The sequence below is a fragment of the Sminthopsis crassicaudata genome, chromosome 6, assembly GCF_048593235.1.
Source record: "Sminthopsis crassicaudata isolate SCR6 chromosome 6, ASM4859323v1, whole genome shotgun sequence".
Classification (NCBI taxonomy): domain Eukaryota; kingdom Metazoa; phylum Chordata; class Mammalia; order Dasyuromorphia; family Dasyuridae; genus Sminthopsis; species Sminthopsis crassicaudata.
The window spans coordinates 176,915,420-176,942,910 of record NC_133622.1 but is presented as its reverse complement, the minus strand read 5'-3'; the positions used below and the strand labels follow the sequence as shown (position 1 = coordinate 176,942,910).

General features: G+C 38.6%; 1 protein-coding gene across 1 annotated transcript in view; it reads right to left on the bottom strand.

Moving 5' to 3' along the window:
* PRSS12 (serine protease 12) overlaps positions 1 to 25,412 on the bottom strand; it is a 95,560-nt gene extending 70,148 nt beyond the window's left edge. Inside the window, exons 1-2 of the mRNA XM_074275240.1 lie at positions 24,982 to 25,412; positions 1,848 to 1,986 (exon numbers count right to left, since the gene is read on the bottom strand). Coding sequence (XP_074131341.1) covers positions 1,848 to 1,986; positions 24,982 to 25,327 — 485 coding nt within the window. The 5' untranslated portion in view covers positions 25,328 to 25,412. The remainder of the gene's footprint in view (positions 1 to 1,847; positions 1,987 to 24,981) is intronic.
* Positions 25,413 to 27,491: the final 2,079 nt, after the last annotated feature.

The following is a 27,491-nucleotide window of genomic DNA, read 5'->3' as shown; positions in this document are numbered from 1 at the left end:
TTTGCATGAGCTTATGGAGGACTTTCCAGGTATTTCTGAGAGCATCCTGCTCCCAGCAGTAATTCTAAGGGGAAAAGTCTATACTAAATTGGCGTGCAATTAATTAACTCTGTTCCTTGCTCCCATGAGCCCACTAATCATAAAGTATAATTAGAAATCTATTCTTGAAGTCAAAAGTTAATCATCCAGAGATAAGCATCACTAAAAAGATCTTAGGGGCTCATATCCTCAGTTTTTCATGTGGCTGTCAGCAGAAACCTGATAATTCTATTGGATCTTATATCCAGAGATGCAAAGTCTAGTCAGTCAATAAAGAAGCACTGATTATGAACTTAGCACATGTAGATATAAATAAATGCAACCATCCACAGAACTACAAAGTTTAGGAGTTGGAAGGGATCTAAGGAGCTATCTGATTCCATCCATGCACAAAAGAAATCCTCACTGTAATGTATCCACCAAGTGTCACCCAGCTTCTGCTTAAAGACTTCCAAAGAAGAGGAGGCCACATCTCCACTCCCTTGCGGCCATCATACTACCTGGGCCTTCATCCCTGGAGTCAACACTCCTGTATCCAATTCAATAGGGGAAGCAACATGTCAATAATTAAGTATATACTAGCTATATACAAAATACATAGGAAACAATCTGAGAAGAGAAGGCGTTAACAGGTACCATATTACCCTCTCTCATTTTACAGATGAGGAAACTGAAGTTCCTTTGAATAACTTGCCCAAGGTTATCCAAGTAGTTGGGACTCCAGACAATTGCTCTTAACATTTAAGTCCTAGTCATTTTAACTACATTTGGCAAACCTAGTGAGTTTTAGCATTGAAAAAAACATTCTCACTTCTAGAAATTAATCTTTAAACAATTTCCAGGCATACTACTTACCTCTAGTAATTCCAGGGTTCCCACCCCAATCCCTGCTTGTCCTTTTGCATTCATCAGCCATTATAGAGTGAACTTCTAGTCCATACCTGTCTTGGATAGAAGTAGGGGGCAGTATTGATGGAGGCTTGGGACCACTCTCAGGAGATAGAAGCCATGAATTTCTGCCTACATACTTTGTAGAACAGATTTAGGGATCATTCTCCTTGTTCCAAATGTTTTATGTGCAAGTAGCTTAGTGAAAGCACGTTACACAGAAAATCTGGCATCCCAGGATTATGTGGAATAATGGGCAGTAAAAAAGAAATGCCAGCTTTTAAGTCCAGAAAAATGTACTTTTTCTTCAAAAGACCAGAAAAAGGCCCAGATAATGCAGTTCTTAGCACTTCCTTCATTTTCTGGCTTTCTGGATAACTGATGTTATCTAAGGTATGTCTATTTATGGGTCTTTTCCATTTAGAGATTTTATTTTTATAGTGGTGTCTTATGAGGGACAATGGAAAGAAGAGATTTTAATTTTCCATACCAAAAGAATCCTCTAAAGTTAACTTAGGATCATACAGATGGGAAGTCATCCAATCCAACTTCTTTATTTTATAAATAAGAAAACCAAGGTGCAGAGAGGGTAAATAGTTTGCCCATGGTCATTTACCTAAGAGTTTCAGAGGCAGGATCTGAATCCAAGTCTTTCTGACTAGTCACTCTTTAGGCTTCATACCATATCTCACAAGGTCTTTCCTGATCCCTCCAGGAGTCCTTTCTCTTTCTCTCTCTCTGTGGCTCTGTATCTCTGTGTCTCTCTGTGTTTTGTGTCTGTCTCTCTGTGTCTCTCTATCTCGTCTCCAATCAAATGTAAACCCCCTAAAGACAGAGCTTATTTCATTACTACCTTTGCCTTCTCCCATGCCACAAAAGGCATTTAATGTTTGTTGAATTAAATTGACTTGGAAACTCACCCAAGCTGCAGCTGGCGACAGACGACAGCTGCGGCACCATCATCCCAGTTACTGCTGCAGATTGCTCCCCAAACTCCTCTGGAATATACTTCCACGGTACCTTCAAATTCATTTTTCCCACCTCGGAGACGTACTGACCCTAAAAAGGAAAAAAGGGCCAAATTCATTAATAAAAGAATCTTTTTGAATGCCTGAGTCAGGCATTGGTAGGCACTTAATAAATGCCTGTCAATCAATTGACTGTTTGATTGACCAATGCTATGTGATTATGCAATTGTGGTGACCCCAAATCTGACCGATTCTAAGATATCCTTTCTCCTTTCCACCCTTCATAGCATGAGGCAATGGCTTTAAATAAGGATTCAAAAAGCAGCTGCTACTTAGTATGCTGATGATGGAGCTCATGACACCTGACAGCAATTAGACATGCAATAGTTGAATTCAAATTTAGTGCACAGTGATGATGAGCAGATTCCTATGTACATCCACAGTCCTAGAAGGGACATTAGGCCATCTTTAAGCAAGGTGGACAGTAGCCCTGAGGGGGAGGTCAGGGCTCTACTTCTAGGCCTATAACTAATTGTGGGACTTTGAAGCTGGTCATTTTACATGCCTTGGACCTCAGTTCTCCTACATAATAAGTAAGAGGTATAAAGCCTTTCATAGTATAATTGAGTGTGGTGCACTCAAGACCCATTAGCTTGCTTGGGTGATCTGATGCCATCTCTATACATGGAAGGCAATAGGGAGCTTTCTTTTAGTTCATCATGATGCAGAAGAGAAATGTGCTATGGGTAGACCTCAAATAGACTCCAATTGGTTAACTGGGAAAAAAACTTTTAAGACTGATTTTGTACAAAGAACAACGAGCATATTCTAAAAGGCCAGGTAACTTCATATACTTGGTCTTTGTTGCATTCATGTCTGCGGGAGCACAATGATCTTGCTCATGGCATCCAGGCAGAGACCATGTAGTCAAAAGTGACAGCCTTAAGACCTTCTTTCTGTCTGATGCCATGTTTTCACTATCTCACCTCCCAGGAATGGGCTCTCAATCCTTGGTCTTGTAGTTTGTCTGCTTCTGTTATAGGTTGAAGGAATGGAACCTCCACAATCTTATGAGTTGATGAGATCCTCAGAGTATCTTGACCCCTGGGAGTTCCAGGCTGGGTTTTGCAGCCAGGTTGACATCAATTTCTCAAGAAGCAAGGAGCAATCTTTAGGAGTTACTTTTGAAATTCCAGTGGAAAGATTCTCTCATCCTCCTGAGGATAACAGCAGCTTCAGGGATAGTGATCTTTCAGGAAGAAGAGAAATGTTGCTGACTATGAACTGACCATAAACTTGGCAGGGTTTTTCTGCAGATAATGTAGGAACTGAGCTAAATCCTAGAGACCTAGGTGGTGTAGGGGAGATTATGCCCCACAATTGTTTGGAGAAATGTTTGTTCCTTTGTCCTTAAAATAGCTTTGAAGGAAATATCACTTTATAAAAACCAATCAATGTTAAATGGATAAATGGAAATGGATTGCAAGTCATGGGCCCTTACAGAAGGGACACAGCTGCTTGGGTTGAACCCAATGCAAATTAAGAAAGATTCTTGATCCTAGAAGTATCCTAATATCCTAAGTGAGAGCTAAGGCAGACCTGATTTTGGGAGAGAAGACCAAGATAACTGCTTAGAATAGAACAGATTTAGGGCCAGACAAGGAAAGTGAATAACTGACTGAACTACTCAAATTGTGTGTGTGCAGTGAATTAACTCTGTCCTTTCCCACTATGGGACCAAAATACAGAAATCCAATCTTGAAACTGAAAGTTAGGAATTTATGGAAAAGCTGTTTATCACATTCTAAATCTTTTAAGTGTCCTTATCCTTTTAAAGACAAGATCTATCTAGAAATCCAAAAGATTTCAGGGTCCAGTTAGTCACTCGATAAGCATTTATTAATCATTTAGTATTAATACATGAGGAAAGCAAAAATAGATTATTCCCTTAAGGCCCTTTCATTATAATAAGAGAGACAGTGTAAATAAAGGGAACATGCTGGCTATATTGGAAAAAGGAAGACGAAGTGAGAATAGTTTCATCCTATTAGGATTAGCTAGTGAAGGTACCAGGTTAGCCTAACCTCCTTATTTAAAGACAAGGAAACTGAGGCCTGAGGTGGTCAAGTGACTTGTCTTAAGATTATACAGCATAGATCTAGAAGGCACCTAGTCACTCCCTGTCATTTCACAGAAGAGGAAACATGCCATGCTATGCTATGCTTGACACACCAAGGGCCTTTGCCCACTGGAATACTGTTTCCAGTGCTATCTTCTCTTTACCCTCACCTATTTCCTTAACTAGACTTTAACCTTATTTCCAATCCCCATAATAAACCTCTTTTATCAATCTAGGTTTTCAGGTCTGTAAATTCTGCCCTGCCAGAAGGGAGTAACCCAAAACTCTCTACCCTTGCGCCAAAATCTACCCTGAACCCCGAATCTAACAACTAGACCTCATTTAACTCCCTGACCACCAGAAACCCTAATTTCATTTGGGTTCCCCAAATCTAAACCTCATCACATTCATGAGGACTTCATGAAAAGGGAAAAGCCTTCTGGGGATAGGGAGATACCCCTGGGCTACATACATTTCCTAGACCTGTACCTAACTAACTTTGTACAGTACTTTAAATTCAAGCTCACTCTTTTCAAGGTCTTTGTACATGCAAGAGGAAAATCTGCCCTGGGATGGGGGAAGGATGGTGGTTGTAACTCCTTTTCTTGCTATACCTTCTCAGTAGTTTCTTTTTCTGAGACTAGTAAGCTTGGTTCCTTTGTTTGAAAATAGAGAACACAGAATGGGGATTTGTGAATTACATTAACTAGGAATCTCAGGCCCTCAGAGTCACCCTGAGCCTTAACTAGGAATAAGCAACAAGTTTCTGGGGTTGGGGCCTGTAAATGCAAGTGAGAGTAAGAGAGGAAACCCAGAGGGGTTGTTGCACTTTGAACTAAATTGGCTCAAAGTTAGAAATTTAGTAAAAAAAGAATACCTTTAATTTCTCCTCCCCACTGTCTGAAAGGGATTTTGCAACCTCCCTCAAGCTAGCTTCTTCAGTGAAATAAAAAAGCTAATGCATATCAGATGCCAGCACTGCATCAAACCAAAGAATGTACATGTTTTTCAAATAAAATTTTATTGACATATTATTTTCTTACACAATTTTCCATTTCCTTCTGTATTTTTCTACCATCTTGAGTTATTCCTTATAATAAAGACCTTCTCTTTATTAGAAAATAGGTTAGTAAAACTAATCAATACACCCAAAGTCTGATATCATGTGCTATGTTCTATTTCCATGAAAGAATGCAGGAATACGTTTCTACTCATATGAAAGAGTGTTCCAAATCACTACTGATCAGAGAAATACAAATTAAGACAACTCAGATACCACTACACACCTGTCAGATTGGCTAAGATGACAGGAAAAAATAATGATGGAATGTTGGAGGGGATGTGGGAAAACTGGGGCACTGATACATTGTTGGTGGAGTTGTGAAAGAATCCAGCCATTCTGGAGAGCAGTGCTACTACTGGGCTTATATCCCAAAGAAATACTAAAGAAGGGAAAGGGACCTGTATGTGCCAAAATATTTGTGGCAGCTCTTTTTGTAGTGGTTAGAAACTGGAAAATGAATGGATGCCCATCAATTAGAGAATGGCTAGAAACTGGAAAATGAATGGATGCCCATCAATTAGAGAATGGTTGGGTAAATTATGGTATATGAATGTTATGGAATATTATTGTTCTGTAAGAAATGACCAGCAGGAAGAATACAGAGAGGCTTGGAGAGACTTACATCAACTGATGCTGAGTGAAACGAGCAGAATTAGGGGATCATTATACACTTCAACAATGATACTGTATGAAGATGTATTCTGATCGAAGTGGATATCTTCAACATAAAAAATATCTAATTCACTTCCACTTGATCAATGATGGACAGAAACAACTACACCCAGAGAAGGAACACTGGGAATTGAGTGTAAACTGTTTGCACTATTGTCTTTCTACCCAGGTTACTTATACCTTTGGAATCCAATTCTTACCATGCAACAAGAAATTTGGTTTTACACACATATATTGTATCTAGGTTATATTGTGAACACATTTAATATGTATGGGATTGCCTGTCATCTAGGGGAGGGAGTAGAGGAAGGGAGGGGAAAATTTGGAAAAATGAATACAAGGGATAATGTTGTAAAAAAAAATACCCATGCATATGTACTGTCAAAAAATTATAATTATAAAATTAATAATAAAAAAAAGAAATTTCTCCAGTCACCCTAACTTTCAGCAACCAATATCCTGATCAGTTAGTTGACATCAACACTGAGGCAAAATCCTCCACCAAGAAAGATTAGAACTTGCTGAATGGTCCGATGGTGATTAGTATTTTCAGTGCTAAAATATATTTTAGTTCAGGTATGTACATATTTTTAGATATAACATCATCACTTATTTAATAAGCATTATTAATGTCTATTAGTACATTAATATACTATATTATATTAATATATATTTGCTTTATTGTAGTGTCTGAAATCAAATATGCAATATCTCTGGGTTATGCCTTTACAGTAAAGCATAGATAATGTTAATATGTGGTTTTCTAAGTCAGTATGCAGTCTGTGGGGATCAGGAATTCTTTCAGATTTAGTAGCCCCTGTTTCTATTTGAGTTTCTATACCTGAACCAAGGTATATGCCTTGATTAATTCATCTATAAAATGAGGGTAAAGATCTCACCTAACTCCCAGGATTGTTAAGAGGATTGAATAAGTTGATATTTGTAAAGTGGTCTGCCCATCATAAGCTTCTCTACAGATGCTAACAATCATTATTATTATTATTATTATTATTATTATTATTATTATTATTATTATTATTATTATTATGTTGGGAGATAATCTAGTTCAATCCCCTCATTTTATGAATAAGGAAACTGAGGTCCAGAGAAGATAACTAACATTCCCAAATTCACCAAGGAGGAAGTAAAAGGTACAGATCTTGAACTCAGGTCTCCAATTGGCTGGACTCATGATCTTATATTTGGGCATATGCTATCCACTTATGTCAGCTGTGTCATTCCCTCCTGAGTCCACTTTATTCATGTCTTTTTATAAAGCCTTCATAGGATAGACTATGATACTACCAGCCTTTTTACTAACATTCATGGATGTTCATACACTGTGCAAGAGAGCTACCCATCATCCTTGCTTCCTTGGCAGTCATATCTTCTCTGTTTTCTCTTCTCTGCTATCTCCCATGTTCAAGTCAAAATTGTTAAGATGCTGTAGTATATTCTTTCTTTGGATTACCTCCAACTGTGAGTTTTCCACGATGGTATTAATCTCTCACTTGTGGCCACAGAGCATCCCCAGGAAAACGATGGTTTGGTGTCAGAAAGCAGTGGAATAGCCCTGAAAATCCTTACCCATGAATAAAAAATGATTCAGCCCATCTTCATCCTTTTGCTCAATATTGGGTTCAGCTCACTGGACATCTGCAACCCTATGCATGTATGGATGAAGTAGCACAATTGGCTGTCTATCCAACTACATGTCATAACCTGGTCAAGAGCCATCTTCATCCACTTGTTGTTTCCTTTGTGGATTACTAGGCTGATCTTTTTTGAATGATCATGGACCTCAGAGGAGATATCAATTCTAGATTTCAGTCAGCCAAACTGAACATTGGCAAAAATAAAGAGCATCTGGAATACTTCTCCATCTATGGTCATCTCACATGTTAACATCAAAAAAAAAAATCTCCTGTGAGATCTGCAACCAACAGATAGTTTTATTCACTCATCTTTTAGGTATTTATATAAAGTTAGGCAAAAAACAGAGGAAATAGTAGAGAGTTGAGGAAGCAGCAGCAGCAACATTTTTATAATTCTTTAAAGTCTGCAAAGGATTTTAGAGATGTTACCTTGTTTGATCTTTACAACATAGTAGATAAGTAGCTGACCTTGGAATAAGGAGGATGAAAGTTAGAGCCCCTCTGACATAGAGCTGATGGTTGGTGCTCAGAAAGAACCAAAATGACATCACTACATCTAGGTATAGGTACAGTGTGTCCAACTGTGGCTGATCAGAACAATACAAGCTTGGAAGACTCCACCATAACTCAGACACAAATAATCCATATGAACACCTGGAGGGGAGATGGCTTTAAATTTGCACATCTCACATTTCTTTTAATGTACTACAATTCTACTTTGCTAATAGAACACAGTCCCTTCTTCGATGAGGGCATGCTATACTGGGTGGTACCGTGCCAGTGTTGCCCATATTTCACCATCGACTCCCAAGTTCTTCAGAGAGTTCTTGAATGCCCTTGTTTTACCTTTTCTGACCTCCATGTGAGTGTTTGCCCTGAGCTCTCTGTAAAATAGTCTTTTAGACAAATACACATTTGGCAGTGGAACAGCCCTTCTGAGCTGTGCTCTCTGCAGCAGAGTTTGAATGCTTGGCTGTTTGACTCGAGAGAGGATCTCAATGTCTGGTACAACACTTATAGCTCTAGAATCCTGGATTACTACTTTATTCCTAGGGCTCTGGAGTTTCTAAGAGCCTAAGACCCCCAGCCAGAGTTGCATGGGACAAGGGAATTTGCAGACCAAAAAGCTCAGAATCAAATTAAAGGTCTAGACAAATGAGGGAAAAAAGATATCCTGGATAAATATACAGTCGCCAGATGCTGTATAAACAAATGCAGGAAAAATTAACAAAGAACCTACATTCTTGGGAAGAGATTTAAAACATATACAATCTAAGTATAACACAAAGTAAAGAGAGAAAAGAGAGAATGCTGGGGGAATCATAGAGTATTTTCCTGCAAAACATCTAAATGAAAGAAATAAAATAATATTTTCAAGTTTTTACTTGGTTTCCTATGTTCAAAAGTAATAAAGACTGGACCATTGATTTCAGTGATACAGGGAAGGCCCCAAAGAAGAAACTCTTTTCAGCAAAGGTAGTCAGCACACCTCTGCAACTTTTCACCTTAGAGATTTCCCCAAGACTGCTAAGATGAAGTCACTTGTCCATAGTATACTTGTGTCAAAGGAAAGACTAGAACTCAAATCTTGGAGCAGACTTGGTTGGAGTAGAGGCTATTTGGTCACTACACCATGATTGCTTCTCATAATTAATAATACTTATCCATAGAAATGCCAGATTATTCTGAAGATGCAATTATCCTTAGGCTCAAAGACTGTGTATTCATTCATTCTAAACAAAGCTAAGAATTTCATAATGCTTCAAATGACTTGGAAAAAAGTCATCTTGACTCTAAAACATGTCCCCAGGACTTCTACTTTGAGGTATGAGGACAGAATTGGAGGCCATAGAACAGCCCATTTTTTCCAAATCCCAGCAAAAACACTCACAGAAAGGTCAACTCAAGGAAGTAGTGATTTCTTTGACCAAAAAAATCTCAAAAAAAATTCTCAGAAGATAAGGGACCAAAAAATGAGCAGACAAAACAAAAGTTCCAACATAATAAGTCACTAGAAGATATACAATAAATTAATACCAGTGATGTCCCAGAAACAAATCTCTGACTAATGAAAGACATACCAGTGAGGACAGTAAATACACTGAAAGAAATAAAGGGAGAAATAAAATTAGTGAAAGGAAACAAGACAAAATAATGACTTAGCTCAACAACCTGGAAAAATCTGTGGAAAATATTTTTTCACGACAATGATTCATGCAGAAATTGTTCTTTTGGAAGACAACACTAGTAGAAACTGCTAAAGAAATCGGCAAAACATGCTAGAAAAACAACACAGTTGGACTTCCTGCCAACATGGCTGCCTTGTAGAAGGCAGGGTACCCAGCTTCTACATTTCTGCTCTGACAAAAACCATTAAGTACTTAATGGTACAAATCGGAATGAATTTTAAAAATATAATAGAAAACCATAGGAGGTGATGTCTTCTGCCCCAGAACTGAACAAAATGTTAACCAGAAGCCCATTGACAATGGAAAAGGAAGGTTCTCCAGCAAAGTGAACCTGGCAAAATACAGAGAAGGTACAGCTACAAAGGTCCATGTCCAGAAGCAGCAAGAATAGAGGACTGCACTGAGAGATATCATGGGAGTCAGAAAACCCCAGTTCGGGGATTCCAGAAAACCCTGAAAGTGGTAGAAGACAGCACCCAGCACTCAGCAAGATGATGCAAGGCTCAAACGAGCATATACCAAGGCCAGAGCTTGGGAAGTCCCTAACACTGTTCTTAGATGCCAGAGAGTGAACAAAAATTGATAGGCCATAGGGAGAGACCAAGTAGGAGTTTACTGGGTTGTTCACACGTATATCCCACTCACATTAAGATAGTAATAGAAACTGGAGAGGGAGGTGCAGACTTGAGATTTTATTAGCGTACGGTACTCCTGGTATAGAAAAACCCTCCTCTGATGCAGATAAGAAATAAGATGAATTCTAGTGAAATGAAATGGATTGAATTGTGTGCAGACAAAACAATCATTTGCAGACTATAGGAAATGAAAAAGTAATGTGACAATTATAATCTCTAGTTTAAGTTAATAGAAAGCTCTCTTAAGTAAATTTGCTAGCAGATTGGGCTTGGCCCTTGGCCCTTCTTGAGACCTTTCCATATTGGAAGCACATTTCAGGTCCTGCCCTTATGACTTCAGGGCTGCTTCCACAGTATAATAAAGTAGGGGGTTAAGACTTTGTGTTGGATGGCTCTAAAAACACCTTTCAAATGTTTAATCTGAAGAGCAAATGAGAGGGAAAAAGAGTGGACCTTAGGTCTTTGCTAGCTTGTTGGGTTTGTGGGAAATCTGGGCTCTTTTTATAACTCTCAAATTGTCCAATCTTAACTCAAAATGTCACTTTATTTTATTTATTTATTTATTTATTTTACCAATTAATTCACTCACTAATTTAACCAGTGTTTGTACAACATCTAGTTCAACTGGGACTCCATACTACCCATGTGACCTTCACTAATAAAGAAAACTCCCAAATGTGTAAATTCCCTCTTCCAGTGAAGGCTGAAGGTCCTGAAAATCTCTTCCATTCCACTATGCCTTATACTATGTGTGTCCCCTAATCATTTGTCTTGTCTAGGGCTATGGGAGAATGCCATGTGGATGAGATTATCTTATTGTTCTGATCCTGAGAAAAACAAGACACTTTTGAGAGATGTCCAATAGCTGGCCAAGTGTAATTTCTACAAGAGTAAAAGAAAAGTTCCCGTTACCACACATCTGTTAAGCAATAATTACAATTCTTCATACCCAACACCAGCTGTGAAGGATAGGAGGCTGCATTTCTCTATGAATTATGAAATTTCCAAAACCACTTATTGAAAAAATATAAAAAATAATTGAATTTTGAACTTTATGATGAATACTTGGAAGATTTAGGCATTGGTAGGTACTAGTGCTAATAGTGAAAGAAACAATTTCTATGATGGGGTATGTCACTTTAAACTATATTGAATAGGTAAAAATCCCCATTTTGTCATCATAAAATGGCTATTTTTATTCAACTCATCCAAAGTTTAAAAAAAATGAAAGCCAGCACTCCTTTAATCATATGTGACAATCACACCATTTCATAAGTATTTCACTGAAGAGGCCCCATTTACTCAGTGTATTGACTCCTGATTATTCATGAAATGCCTTTACTTCAGAGGTTAAAATGGATTGATAGCTGACTCATCTTAGGAGAGGCCTTCTCACATGACTCATCTTAAAACATCTAAATTGGGTTTAAGATGTTTATGAATTGTGTTCAATATTTATTGAAATAATTAAACATAGGAAAAATGAGTACAAAACTCTATCTTTCTTTTTTGCCTCTTAGAAAGTACAAGAGCCCCAAAGCTCTGCCAGGAACTCCCCCCTCCCATCTCTCTGTTTCTCTGTCTCTCCCTCTCTTTCTCTTTCTCTCCCTCCCTTCTTTTCTCCTCCTCCCTCACATCTCTTTTTCTTACATCTCTCCATCTCTCTCTCCCCCCCTTCTTCTCTTTCTCTCCCCCCCTTCAGTATAGTGCTTGGCACATAGAAGTTTATTAAATGTTTGTTGACTTTATCTCTCAGTAACCCAGGCAGCTCTTTAAGATTGGATTGGTGATATGTTTAGAAAGAAGGAGTTTTCACACTAGGAGTACCCTACCTTTTCCTCTACCTCTTCCTCTCTATCTCTCTGTCTCTTCACTCACTCTCTTCTCTGAGGCTCTCTCTCTCTGTTTCTCTCTGTCTTTGTGTGTCTCCCTGTCTCCCTCCCTCCCCCTCTTTCTTTCTTTCTGTATGTGTGTCCCTCTGTCTCTCTGTTTCTTTCTTCCCTCACCCACTTTGTCATTGTTTCTTTCTGTATGTCTCTCTTTTTCTCTCTGTATACTCTCTCTCAGTAAACTAACAGCTCCCACAAGTCTAATTATAACCTTTTTTTTTTTCAGGCAACATCAAGAGATAGATATCCAGCTTTAAATTCTAATGACCTCCAATCCCATATCACCAGTTGCTTTTGAGATATTTCAAACTGCATGTCCTGTAGGAATCTCAATACAAATGAAACTGCATTGTCTTTCTTCACAAACTCATTAGGCATACAGGGTCTGTGCTTTTGCCATATTATACATATGATTTAAACCTAAAAGGGACCTTAGAGATTATTTCTCGAAATTCCCTCTTTTGATATATAGAGAAACTGAGAATCAGGAAAAGGGAAAGTGCCTAATTTAAGGTCACACAGATGGTATGGAGCACAGTAAAGATTCGAGCAGAGGTCTTTGTAAACCCCCAACTGAACCTAATGTTTTGCAAACACTGGTTGAATTAATTAATGAATTGCTAGAAAAAAACTTCAATACTTCAAGTTAAAGTTGTAAAAGAGCCTAGCTTTCCCACATACCTATCCACCTGCAAAGCTCAAATATGAAGTCTTTCCTGATCCCCTGAACAAAGTCAAAACACTGAAAAAATAAAAAAAATCATGAGGCATTTACTACCAAAAACAGCTGACCTTGGGGAAAGGAAAAAGAAACAACTGAAGAACTTTTATCCAACTCTTTGAAAACTATAACCAAACCAAAATACCACATTTTGAGAAATCATTAAAGAAAATAAACCAGACATATTAGAACTGTAGGCCAAAGTGGAAATAAAATCCACTGGTCATCCCTGAAAGAAACTCCAAACTGAAAACACCCCAGAAAATCATAGCCAAAATCCAGAGGTTCCAGGTCCAAGCAAAAGTAGTGTAAGCAGTCAAGAAGAGAATGTAAGTACTAATGAACCACAGATAGGATCATTAAAAATGACTAGTATAAAACTAGTATAAAGGATCAAACGATTTATATAATGACATTCTGAAAGAAAGACTATAAAGACTTACAACCAGGAATAACTTTCCCTTTCAGCATAGTCTCAAGGCAGAATTGGATTTATATTAGAAGGAACTTCAGATCTTCCTGATTAAAAGATTAGAGCTCATAGAGTCTTTGAAACACAAATACAGAAAGACAGAAAAACCTAGAAAGGGAAGCACATTTTAGAAATTAGAAAGAGTTAAATGATGATGAAATACATATTTTCTGAAGGGTGGGGGAGAGAAGAAAAAAAGTCTCACTTCAGAGACCTATAGTCAACAAGGGTCATGGAATTAAGAAAGTAAATCAAAAATTACTAGGGCTGTTTTTGTTCTCTTTTATTGTTTTTAAGAGAGTAATGAAAAGGGAGTGAAAGTAATATGTTGAGGGAGAAATGACAGAGAAGGGGAGTAAACTGTTATTTGGCATAATTGAGATGTATGAGAGGAAAAGCATATAAACATAGAGGAAGGAGTAGAGAACATGCATCTTATTAGTTTCACTCATCTAAACTAAGTAAAAACAGATTGAAGATACACCATTTGGTATAGAAATATATTAAAAATCAATAGGGAACCTTAAAGAGGGAGAAGGTAGTTTATAAAGATGATAGATACAGGAAGGACACAGTCACAACCAAAACAAATTCCATTATCAAATGTGGATCATAAATGATAGAGTAAAAGGGGGAGAAAGGAGATGGAAGAATCAGTGATAAGGGATCCAGACAGGGGAAGAGAAGAGCAGAGGAACTAAGAAAGCTGCATAGAACACATCCCTTTTTTTCATTTCTTCTTCCTTCTTTGTAAAGAAGGGGATAATTGGCAAAAAAAGGAAAAATATAAGATATGATGACAGAAAATATATAATTAATAATCATAACCATGAACATGAATGAGATTAATTTACCCATAAAATAGAGGATAGTAGGAAAAAATAAAACCCAAAAATTCAATAATTGTGTTATTTATTTATAAGAAACACACACAGAAACATAAAAACAAAAAGATTCACAGAGTCAAAATGAGAGTCTAGAGCAGAATTTATTATGCCTTCGGTGAACTTTTAAAAGCAGAAATAGTGATTGTGCTCTCAGACAAGGCAAGAGTAAAAAACAGATATTATTAAAGGTGATAATTAGGGAAACCACTATCCTTATAGTATCCTTAGACAATAAAATAATTATCTATCTATCTATCTATCTATCGGCACTGAACAGCATAGAATCTATTTAAAGGAAAAGCTGATTGAATTATAGGGAGAAATAGAGAACAAAATCATAATAATTTGGAATGTGCACACTTCAGACCTGGATAAATCTAACAAAAAAAAGTAAGAAAAAAGTGGAGAACTTGAATGTAATTTTAGAAAAGTTAAATATCATAGATCTCTGATGATCACTGAATATAAATAGAAAGGAATATATTTATTTCTTAGTCCTTTGGAGCATCTTTGGGAAAAAATAAATAAATACAAATTCATAAAAATTTCTTAAATAAATAAAGTAAAGCAGAAATATTTTAATAATTGGAAAGATATTAACAGTTCATGGTTAGGCTTTACCAGTATAATAAAAACAATGATATTATTTATAGATTTGGTCAAATCACCAAAGTTTACATTATAAAATTATAAAAATAATAACAAAATTCATCTAGGATAAATCAAAATCTAAAGGTGATTAATGAGGGAAAAAAAAAAAAAAACAAAACAAAGTGACAGGGCACAGGGTATCAAATCCCAAACCAGATTATAAGTTAGAAATCATCAGAAATATTTGGTACTACTTAAAAATCAGGAAAGTAGATCACTAGAAAGATTAGTCATGCAAGAAGCAATCAAACATGGTAGCACAGAGTTCAAGAAACCCAAGAACTACAACTACCAGGTTAAGGACTCACTACCATACAAAAACTACTAGGAAAACTAGAAAGCATTCTGACAGAAAATAGGTTTTAGATTAATGTTACATATCATATAGTACAATAATTTCCAAATGGATACATGATCTAGATATAAAAAGTCATATTATCAACAAATTAGAATAGAAAAAAAATACCATCCACACTGTTAGATATTGGAAGAGTTATTGATGAAGCAAGGGACTGAGAAGGTCACAGTAGATAAAATGGATAATTTTGATCACATGAAATCGAAAAGTTTTTGAATAAATAAAATCAAAGTATTTAGAATTAGCAGGGAATTGTAGCATAATTTTCTGAACAATAACAATACAGTAAATTAGGGAACTATGACTTAAAAGCATATTTTTCTGATAATGATCTATACCCAGAATATATAAAGGTTATAGCTTGACAGTGATTGTTAAATAGTGCAGTTTTTGCAGTCCTGATGTTTTTCTTTTCATTTTTAAATTATTTCTTCTTTTTAATTTTTTTTTAAGTCCTGATTTTTTCCAAGGAAAAAATTGCATAGAAACAAAATTGAAATTCCCATTAAGCTCAAATTGTTTCTTAATCACATTGACATAATCTCATTTTCATAACCTATGTTAGAGCAGAATTGGCCTACTGTTTATTGGTAGAGTGGTGAAGTGGTTTCCCATTCTTAAATGTCACTGAAACTGTGAATATCTGGTGACCCACTGAAACCACTGGTAGATTTATACTCCAAAGAGATCAAAGAGGGAAACGACTTATATGTAAAACATATTTATAACAGGATTTTGTTGTAGCCAAGAAGTGCAAACACAGTAGATGCCCATTTCCTGTCAAATGGCTGAACAAATTATGATATATAAATAGAATGGAATACTGTTGTTCCATAAGAAATTATATAAGGGATGGATTCAGAGAAACCTGGAAAAATTTCTATGTACTGATTCCAAGGGAAGTAAGAAAAACCTGGAGAATGAATCATTATACAAAGATATCAAGACTACAAAAAAATAATAATTTTAAAAGACTTAAAGTTCTTCTGATGCTGAGTGACATGAGCAGGACCAGGAGATCATTATACACTTCAACAACAATACTGTAGGATCATCAATTCTGATGGACCTGACCCTCTTCAACAATGAAATGAACCAAATCTGCTCCAATAGAGCAGTAATGAATTGAACCAGCTACACCCAGAAAAAGAACTCTGGGAGATGATTAGGAACCATTGCATAGAATTCCCAATCCCTCTACCTTTGTCCGCCTGCATTTTTTATTTCTTTCACAGGCTAATTGTACACTGTTTCAAAGTCCGATTCTTTTTGAACAGCAAAATAACTGTTTGGACATGTATACATATATTGTATTTAATTTATACTTTAACATATTTAATATGTATTGGTCAACCTGCCATCTGGGGGAGAGGGTGGGGAGGAGGGGAAAAATTGGAATAAAAGATTTGGCAATTGTCAATGCTGTAAAATTACCCATACATATAACTTGTAAATAAAAAGCTATAATAAATTAAAAAAAAAAAAAAAGTAAAGTTCTGATGAATACAGTAACTGAAAATTACTCCAAAAGACTGAGAAAAAAGCATAATACCAGGTATCACAGCAGAGAGGTAATAGACTAGAGGTATGATATAGGACAAATTTGGGTAGCCATGACCAATGTATGAATTTGTTTTGTTTGACTATATTTAAGCATTTCAAAAGAGGGCTTGGAGAGGGGGGGTTAGGAATTATGGAGTAGAGTTGAGGGTTAGTAATATTGATGCAAAAAAGAGAAGAAATTAAAGAAATATTAGTAAAACATTTTAAAAATATACAAGACAACAGAATTAAAGAGGGATATAGAAACACACTAATAGTAACAGTCAATTTAATATATACCTCAAAAAATAAGATCTATGTACTTGAGAGTCACAGTTTCATTTGCAATCAATTTTTTTCTGGTCTTTTTTGTATATGGAAAAGGTTATGTTTGTTGATATTTGTCAAGTTCATGATGGGGGGGGGGTAGTGGCAGAGCTAATTCAATTGCCAAGGATGAGATCAGCATTGCTTATCTCCTTGATTGGCAATGCTGTACTCACAGAGCAGATGGAAACACCCACTCAGAAGCTGTCTTGCCCTAACAGGAGCAATTCTTAAATTCATTCTGATTTCTTATTCCCTGTTGTAAGAAGCATCCAAGAAAATGGGGAGGGAAACCCAAAAGGAAGAAGGATTTCAGCCACATTAAGACTGAATTGGGCTGGTACAGTTTATTGGGTATTTTCAGATTCCCAGAATCATTTGCTGAATGGCCACGACACATCAAGAGACAGCATATATCAGGCAAGAGGTCCCAAATGACACTCTGTGTAGTCTCAATGTTTTCCATTCATTTACATGTTGCTTAAAGTAAATGACTCACCACCCCCCACCCTCCCACCCCCATTAAAAGGGACAGGATGAGAATAGGGTTCAGTGGCTTAGCTGTCCATTTCAGAATAAAAATTCAGTGACAGAGGATCAAAACCTGTTAATGTTCATAGCTATGAGAGTTCAAGGCCATGGAAGCTATGACATGCTCTGCTTGCATCCTAAGCTAATTTCCCCCCTCTTGATCATAAACTGGTGCCCCTTCCCTTTTATCCCCACGATACTGGTGGTAGACTTAGTATGGACAGAGATTGGCTTGGGTCATTGAAGCTCAGAACTCTTTATATACCACAATTTATTCAGCCATTCTCCAATCAATGGGCATCCACTCAATTTCAAATTTCTGGCCACTGCAAAGAGGGCTGGCTCAGAAGTCTTGAACTCAAAAAATCCACCAATCTCAACCTCCTCAGTAACTGGAATTACAAGCATGTGCCACTGGGAGTCTGGCTCACTAAGATCTTTTGACTTCAAATCTAGGACTCTTTCCTTTCTACTGGACCTCCCTACCTATAGGGAGACACAAGTTTTGAAACTGGATCTTAAAAATCAAAACAAAACTGAGCAACTAAATTCATGCCATATGATAAGTATTTAACAAATTCTTGTTGAGTGCCTGCCTGACTGCCTGTAAAGGTAAGGAAAATGTGGCATATTTCCCAGGGCTGTATCTCTACTATCTCTTACTAGGTAAAAATAGATTCAACAACAACAAAAAATAATCATCAATAAAACTTATAAAGGAGCAGCTAGGTTACACAGTGGATAGAGTACCAGGCCTGAAGTTAAAAAGGCATCTTCATGAGTTCAAATGTGGCCTTAGACACTTCCTTGGACCTTGGACAAGCCAATTAACCCAGTTTGCCTCAGTTTGCTCACCTGTCAAATTAGCTGCAGAAGAAAATAACAAAATACTCCAATATCTTTGCCAAGAAAATCTCTAATGAATACTACTGCATTAAATTTGATGTATGGTTTTTTTTTTAAAGCATATAACAACTTTGCAGTTTCATATACAAATATCTTTTTTTGCTTTTTGTATACTGTTCATATTGGTTAATGATTTCTAAAATTCATAATTAAAAACATTCTAAAAGAAAGAAAACTGACAAGAGTAAAGGAGAGTTTAATTAGAAAGAGGAAGCATGCTGGTCATGTCATAAGACTAACATGCACCATCCCAGGGACCCATGAAATATGAAATCACCTGGAAGACAGAACCTAGTACCAGGAACATTGGGTGATCGGTACAGCTGAAGCTATCCCAGTGTTATGAGTCAATAATCAGATGGGCTCTGATTTGTATAAACCTAAACAACCTTTGTTTCTTTCTAGTCAACAATTCCTGATTGATGCTTTGTTTGTTTCCAGCTGGTCAATGCCAAGAATCCAAAGTGTTTTTTATCAGCCAACGGCCTTAACAATAGGCAAGAATTAAGAATTTTGTAAAATCTGTAAGAGAGAAAGGAAAGTGCAGTACCTGTTTTGACAGGCAGCGAACCTCAGTTCAAATCCCATTGCGATAATATGTTATGTCATTTAACCACTTTGGACCTCAGTTTTATCATATTTAAAATGAGATGTTTGAATTCATGATCTGTAAATCTGTGTGATCTACAACATAGAGTCAAGATGGAACAGGAAGGAAGTGGGGGAAGCAGAGGTCAGGCCAATCCTCTGGGTCAATTGGGTCATTAAAAACCATTTCAGACAAGAGATGGACTTCCAAGAGTACAACTTGTCAGTGTTCCAGATGTCTTCTTTTTATACCAAAATGCAAATGTTTACAGTTCCTGAAACTGCTGTTTACTTCAGTATTAAGCTTCTTTTTTTAGCAGCACCATATGGCTTACAAAGCATGGTCTCCACAACAGCTCAACTGGCAGTCCCAGTATCATTATTCCAGTCTACAGATGAGTAATATTGAGATTCAAAAAGATAAATAAATACCATATTATAATTCAAAGCTGGGTCTCCAAACTCTAAGCCTAATGTGCTCACGAATCTTCCATTCAATATATTATATTCAGCATGGATTAGCACACTAATTCAGAAATATGAATGATTCTTTTGGGGAAACATCTTAAATATTACAGAGTAATAACATTTATTCTGTCACAGATAAGTACATAATAGAGTTTTCTTTCATTGTTTCTCTTTCTAGTGTGATGGAAAGAGTGGTGAATTTGGAACTAGGAAAACTTGTATTCAAATTCTGTCTCTGATACTTACTAGCTGGGCAACCTTGGAGAATTTTGGACCTCCGTTCCTTCCTCTGTAAAATTAGGGAACTGGACTTGATGGCACCTGAAGTCCCTTCTAGCACTATGTCTATGCTCTTCTGACTCCAACATTTCTCTCTTTGTGTGTCTCTCCCTCTGTCTCTATCTCTTTGTCTCTGTCTCTATGTGTGCATCTCTCTGTCTCTCAGACTCTCTCTTTCTCTCTGATTCTTTCTCTGTCTCTCTCTGTCTCTCTGTCTCTGTTGCTCTCTTTCTCTCTCCCCTTTCCTCCTTCCTTCTCTCCCTCTCTTTCCCCCATTCCTCCTCCTGAGCTTCAAAATATATATCATTACTAGCAGCCTCCTAGATAGCTCCATTGTCAATACAAACTCAGTACATTCAAGAAAGAACTCACCAATTTCTATAAAATTAATTGTTCAGCTAAATGAGCCTTTTCCCATTAAGGATGTCACCATTCTAACAGACCCCCAGATTCAAAACCCTAGCACCATCCTTGAATCTTTATGTTCCCTCACCGTCCATATCTATTCAGCTCCCAAATTTTGACCATTCTATATTACCAACCTTTTTCCCCTCCATTTCTTTCTCTTTGCTTAGGAAGCTAACACTTTTGGTCAGGATATCCACAACCTGATATGTATCCTTTTATGGTAGACTCCTCATAGGCTTCTCTGCTTCCAGCCTCTTCCCTTTATACTCCATTCTCCAAAAAGCTGCCCAAATAACTTCCCTAAAGGCTCATGTTAATCCCTAGCCCCCAGATCTTCAGGGACTTACTGTTGCCTACAGGATAAAAACCAAGACTTCTCAGCCTGGCATTTAAAGCCCTCCACACTTGAGCTCTGACCTACTTTTTCTGACTTAACATTTAATCTCCTTCAAAGTCTCTACATTCCAGTGAAACTATATGACCTTGGCATCCTAGTTTACCACATTTAAGTTTTTGCAAAAATTGTTCCCTATGCCTGGAATTTCCATTTTTACTTCTTAGAATCCATCCCTGGCTTCCTTCTAGGCTCAGCTCAGATATCAACTTAAGCTAAGATCTTTCCTGATCCTCTTCTTTGTTAGTGTTCTCTCTGTCCTCAAATTTCTTTATATATACTTATCTTTGTATGTGTTATATTCTTCCTTACCACCAGTAGAATGTAATCTTGTTTCCTTTTATTAAATTATTATTATTTTCAAACAAAAATTGTCCTTCTTTTCCTCCCAATTATTTTCTATCCCCAACCAACTGACAGAGGAGAGGAAAAAACAAACAAACCCATAATCTCCTGTTATGGAAACACAAATAAAACAAATTCCTATAATGGCCGTTTCTAAGAACTACACATCTTAATCAGCACTAATTGCAAGGTGAATAGTCTGTTTCATCACAAGCTTCTGGAATCATCATTGGTCATTGAGTTGTTCAGAATTCCTAAGTCTTTGAAACTTGTTTATCTTTCCAATTTTGTTGTTATTGTATAATTGTTCTTCTGGTTCTGCTTACTTCACTGTGCATCACTTCTTACTGTTCCCAGGGTTCTTACAGCATAATTATATTCTATCATATTCATAGAATGTAAGCTTCTTGAGGGCAAGGATTCTGTAATGCCAGAGAAACTGAGGCAAGATAGAGATTGGTTTTAATCTTTTTTAACGTGGAGAGTTTTTTTTAAGCTAATTGACCAAATGGAACTCATGTTCAAAAGTCATTTAGCACTGACGAAGCAGGGAACTTTTATAACTAACTAGGGTTTGCAAACAGAATAACCTGAATTATCTTATAGGGGAAACAAAGGCAGATAAAGTGGGAGGCGAAGGCACTGAAAGGTCGTGCAGGCCATAATTCCAGAAGAGGACTATAACTTAATCCTGACAGGATAGAGTCAAGATAAGAAGATTGGGGGGAGGGAGGCAATACTCTAGTGGAGAGATAATTATCCTACCAAGGACTGAGATAATTAATGCACCTGGATTTTATGATATAATGAAATGTAAAGTGGCCAGAACTTCAAGGTTTTTCCTGACTCAATTCTCCCAGTCCTAATAGCAAGGAAGGGGGATGGCCATAATAATTTTATTCAGGACATAACAACTCCTTAAATCAGTTATATATGTGTATTCAGACCATTTACTTATTAAAAACAAAGATCAAATTTAATACAAAATATGAGGAAATAATGATTCAGAAAAAGGATTACAGACAATGAAATAATACTCATTCTTGATGTATTAAATAAGTTATTAATAATGAAACATAGTAAATCAATAGGAAAAAATGCATAATAGCAATTATGGAGAAATTTAACTAATATACATCAATTGCCATAATAAAGAGGCAAAAAAGATCCTAAAATATGTCTCAGCAAGCACATACTTGAATTATTCTCCAATTAAAAGAAACAGTCACTAAATAGAGAATAAGAGAGAGAAAAACGGTGTTCAAAGGAAATACCTATTTAGGACATAAATCCATTTTTAAAAAAGCTTAGGAAAGATGATAAAAGCAACTCTATGTATATAAGCTCATTTGTAAAATTTAATCCTGGAAAATGGATGATCAGGATAAGTATCAGAACAGAGAGAAGCAATAGAGGTTGAGGTTAGATAGAACCAAGCTTAAAAGCTTGGCAGGACCCAGCTTGGTCAAAGTTAACAAGGCTGGGTACTCTGTTAATCAATGATATTGCTAGAATTTGATTGGGATCAAGGTTCAGGGTTCTTTCATGGGTTTCATATCAGTTTTAAGACAGAGAATCCCCAATATATATATATACATATTTCCCCTAATATATACCCCTCCAGATGTCATCTCTTTCTTTTGACTTTGCCTTCTCACCTTCATTGTGTCATAGAGAATGGATTGGATTTTGAAGGGGTCCTAATAGTAATAGTGGTGATGGTGGTGGTGTTCAGCTGTTGTTACTGGTGTTGCTCTATGTGAGAATTTTAATACTGAAGTCATAGATATGCCTTATAGTAAATAGCAAGGAAATTCTAGAGCTCCCAGCTGGGGCCAGCTCCAGGCCATTACAAGCCCATCAACATTCTTGCCATGAAATACAAAAGTAGTAATGATGACTTCATTCCAGGGCAGAAGAAAACTTTAGTCTTAACCTTGCTACCACTTACCTCTAGCCCAAAGGACTCCATCAACCAAAGGCAGAGATAAAAGGCACTTGGGCAGAACACCTGACAAACTGAGCTAGCCTCAAAAGGGGGACAAAAAGAGGTATACCTCAGGTCCCAAGTGAAAGAAAATGGATTATCATCCCATTCCTTCTTCCCTTCAGTGGACAGGAAGGGCAATCAAATGTAAAAGGGAAAGTTAAGCACCCAAAAAAAGAAAATGGGGCCTTTCTTTCAGTTACTGAGATAAGTAACATTTACATAGCTCTTAAACATTTGGAAGGAATTTAGATATGTGTTATTTTGGCTTTACTGCAGATATCTCACAATTAACAGGGTAACGGTTCAAGCTTCTTTGTTCAGTCTGCCTTCTGGCTGACATCACAGACATGGTAACTGTACTGACATTCAAAAGGAAATAAAGAAATTGAGCTTCCCAATTTATAACAAGAGTGATTAAGAGATTTGCCCTGGGACACACAGCTAGTATCAGAGGCCAGTTTTAAGCTCAAGTCTTCCAAATTCTAAGTTCAGTATTCTAAGTCAAGTGAATAGCCCAGGGACACACAGCTATCAAGTATATGAGGCAGAATTTCTGACTTCCTCATTTCAAGTTTGGCCCTGTAATCCACTGGACATGCCTGTGCAGACATATTAATATTTAAAGGGAACTGAGAGATCATAAGGCCTAACCCTCACATTTTAAAGTGGAGGAAATCTGTGGGGAGAAAGAAATGAAATTACTTGGGCAAAGTCACACAGTTTCAAGTTCTAAAAACATTAAAATCACTGAGAGAACCCTAGTGTGGGGAAAAAAAAAAAAAAAAAAAAAAAACCTGCCATAAAATCCCACATCTAAGAGGTGGAGTTCAAGGTGGGGCTGGAGGGTATCATGTTTATGGTTTTGTTTTGTTGCTGTACTTGTTTAACATGAAAAGTAACTGGAAACTAGTCTTACTGAGTCCTAAGCTGATCTCTCCCATCAATGTTGCCCAGAGGTAGATTAAAATGAAAGTAAATAGCTAGGTATCTAATACACTAGATTCTCCCATACCTACAAGGACTTATAGTTTGTTCACAAAGGATTTTCTTTGGGCTTCCTTTGTTCTTACTCCAGTGAAGAAACAGATCGAGCACCTCTAGTACTTTGGCTGGAATAAGATGTTGGCTCAGTTAAGGGGCTTTCTAGGATCCTAAGTAAGGAGGAAATGCCCCTGTCTCATTCTTGAACTGAACCAGGACCAACTACTGGATTCTGGGCAAGACATCTCACCAGGATAAAGAATGTTATTCTTTCTAAAAGCAATGAACTAGAAGGTCAGATGGCAGAAGGGATGTGGGTTATGAAAAAAAAAAACATAAAATGTCACTGCTGAATAAAGTCTTTGGAAAAACTCTCCCATTAAACATCAACTCACAGCCAACAGCATCGGAGCATTGCCACAGACAGCACCCCGCACAGAGCCCTCCCACCCTTTCAGCCAGTTCTGATACTCCAAGCAATCTCACAATCCACATCTCTCTTGCTCAATTACACAGCTGACAATTATACCTGACAATGCAGACAGTGGAGCAGTTGCAACATACACACATGGAATCACTGAAAGTTCTATCTGGAAGAATCAGGTGTGTTTTGAAGAGAAAGTTAAGATTCGAAAGTGACTGACTCAGAGTCCCAAAGTAAAACACTTTGGTACAGTGGAAAACTCACTAGGCAGCAGGGAATCTCAGGACCTAAGTTTGAATCTTGACTTGGCTATTCTGTGGCAGCTATGTGATCTTGGATAAATCTTTTCCCTCATTGGGCCTTAGTCTCCTTAGCTGAAAAACTGAGAGGGAGGGATGGAAGTGGGATGGGACGAAGATGTTTCTCCAGGCCTGAGTCTTTCCAGGTCTCCAGGAAGTTATCTCCATCCCCAACCATGCCAGCCCATCACATTTACTTCCACCACACACGTGCTCACCTGTCCACATTCCCACACGTGCTCACTGTCCAAACTCCCATCCTGCCCCCAGGCTCGGATTCGGTGTGCACTCACCGTGTCTGCAATCGCATCGGTCTCGAGGGTCTCCAGGGAAGCAACACTGTCCGTCTTCTGCACCCACGTCCGGGCTTTTGCCGGAGAAGCGGTGTTGCCCCAGGCCGAGAACTGGGACGGAGAGCAGCTGCAGAGGCGCGGAGGCAGGGGACTGGCGGCGTTGGAAAGGCAAACTGGACGGCCGTCGAGCCGCTCCGAGCGCCAGTGATATGGAGCCGGGGGGCCGGGGGAGCGCCGCAGGGAGCGGGGACCGGCGCAGCCCGGGGGACTTCGGGCTCCCTTCCACGCCACTCACTCCGAGGAGCGTCCCCAGCACCAGAACTACCACGAAGGTGCTGACAGTCATGGTGCCCGCAGGTCCCGCCACCGCCGCCGCAGCAGCAGCTTCGACCTCTGAGCCATTCTACTTAGCTCAGAAACTGAGATGCGGAGGGAGGGAGGCGGGCCCGCACAAATGAGAGGAGGGGGCGGGGCCTCCCCATCCCGGGAATGCCCCGCCTTCTCCCCCCTCCCACCGGACCCTCTGCGTGGGCGGAGACTTCGGGTAGCTGCCAGGGAGGGGGCGGTGCCGTAGAATTGGGAGGTGGGCTTGGGGCAGTACGGCCAGGTATTAGGAGGGGCTGCCACCTGGCGGGGCAAGAGCCGCCGCACAGCTAGCACCTCACCCCGTCTCACCCCTCGGTCAATCACTGGGCGCCGGGCCCCTCGGGACACCCAGCGCCGCGCTAGGACGGAGCCCATAGGAAGCGTAGCTCTCGACCCGGAGTCACCCAGAGCCAACAGAGTAGTGGGGTGCAGAGGCTAAGAGCCCTCGCGGGGGAAGCAGAGTACCTGGGTCAAGTCAAACTCTGCTGGAAAAACATTTTTTAAACTACCTTTAATCCCTCATTGCCTCAGTTTCCTCCTTTGTAAAACAGGGAGGAGGGCTATGTCACAATCATGATCATCTCTGAAAGGAAAATGGATTCTGAATAACTGAAAAACCAATAATGATCTGGGGGAACAGATAAATGAATATACCTCTTTCCACTGCTCTGAGAGATGAGGCGGGAGATGGGGTGGTGGTGAGGTAAGGGGTGTGGGGGGGAGGGGAGTGGAGACTACAAAGGAAGAGCTTCACACTCAGTCGGAAGGCGGTAGCTGAATGAGTTCTTTTTGTTGAACTGGTTTTCTTTGTTAAAGCGTGTGTGCAAAGGATCAGATTCTGATGAAAAATAGGAATTGGTGTCAGTAAAATTTCCTTCTCTCCTTCGGAACTCCCTCCGAACTTAGCATCCGCAAACTCTATGGCTTTCTCTAAGAACTCTGAAATTTGAATAATTAAATCAGCTGCACTATTGTCTGGGGAAAGAATTTGTCCAAGAATCTCACTGCCCGCCACACATATTGTTCCACTGACCATCCATATGACTATGCAGACAGAAACTGACTCCTTTCTCTAGATGTCTCCACTAGAAAGTAAACTCTTCTCAGGGCGAGACATCTTGCTTTTATTATTGAACTCAGTGTTTGGGACATAGTAAACCCTTAAAAATGGGTTTCCTGCATCTCCACCAAGCTCTACTACTATCCCCGACCACACCATCATTTTGGCACCTTACCCCGGACTCCAAAATTGGGCTTCCGGGCCTGAATCCTAGGACTGACACAGACAGTTCATTATTGCTCCCTTTTGTTTCTTTCCTTGTTGCACTATTTACAGATGAAGTGGAGCCAAAGGTGAGTACATCCTCCCTTCCATGCCAGGACTCCAAGTTCCCACATGCAAGGGGAGGTTGAAGGCAATCCCAAATTAGCCATGGGGGATGGGCACCCCTGGAGAAGGAGCAGCTGTTGAGGAGTTTGCTGCTTCCTTCCTAGCCTCCCACTCTACACCCAGTGTCCTAGGTAAACAACAACTGTTTGGTTATTAGGGGGATTCAATGAGCCATTACTAGTACCAAGTCTCCTCTCTATCCTGAGCAGACTGTGGCCATTTCTCTATCCCCAAGAAAACACTCTTCGGAAAGTCTCCTCCTAGATCTTCTCATTAAGATGGTGGTGTGAAAAGTATCAGGGAAACTTGATTGTCCCACTTCTACTCCAAGAGGTGCTGAAAGATCCCATTCTTAAAAACAACCAAAAAAGCCTAAAAAAAAAAATCAGGAAACTCCTGGATCCAGCCCAGAACTGGACTTAAAGGGATCCGAATGCAACTGTTGTTAAAAGAAAGGTCCTGTCAGTGCAGCCAACACCAGCACAGGGTAGTAGCCTGGAAGAACATAATACCAACCAAAATGGGGAAGCTTTGGCAGTGCCTGGACCAGAGAAGCTCTAGAAAGCCAGAATGCCATAGTTCCACCTTGATAAGAGACAACCAATTCCATTCTTGTAAGTCAGAGCATGAAAGTTTCCAATATTCTGGGCCCAGGTACACAAAGGGAAGGGGAAACCAACTTTCAGAAAATGGGGAAATGGAGGTCAGAACCAAAGTATACCATTCTAGAGGGAGAGAGAGTATGCATCCTGAT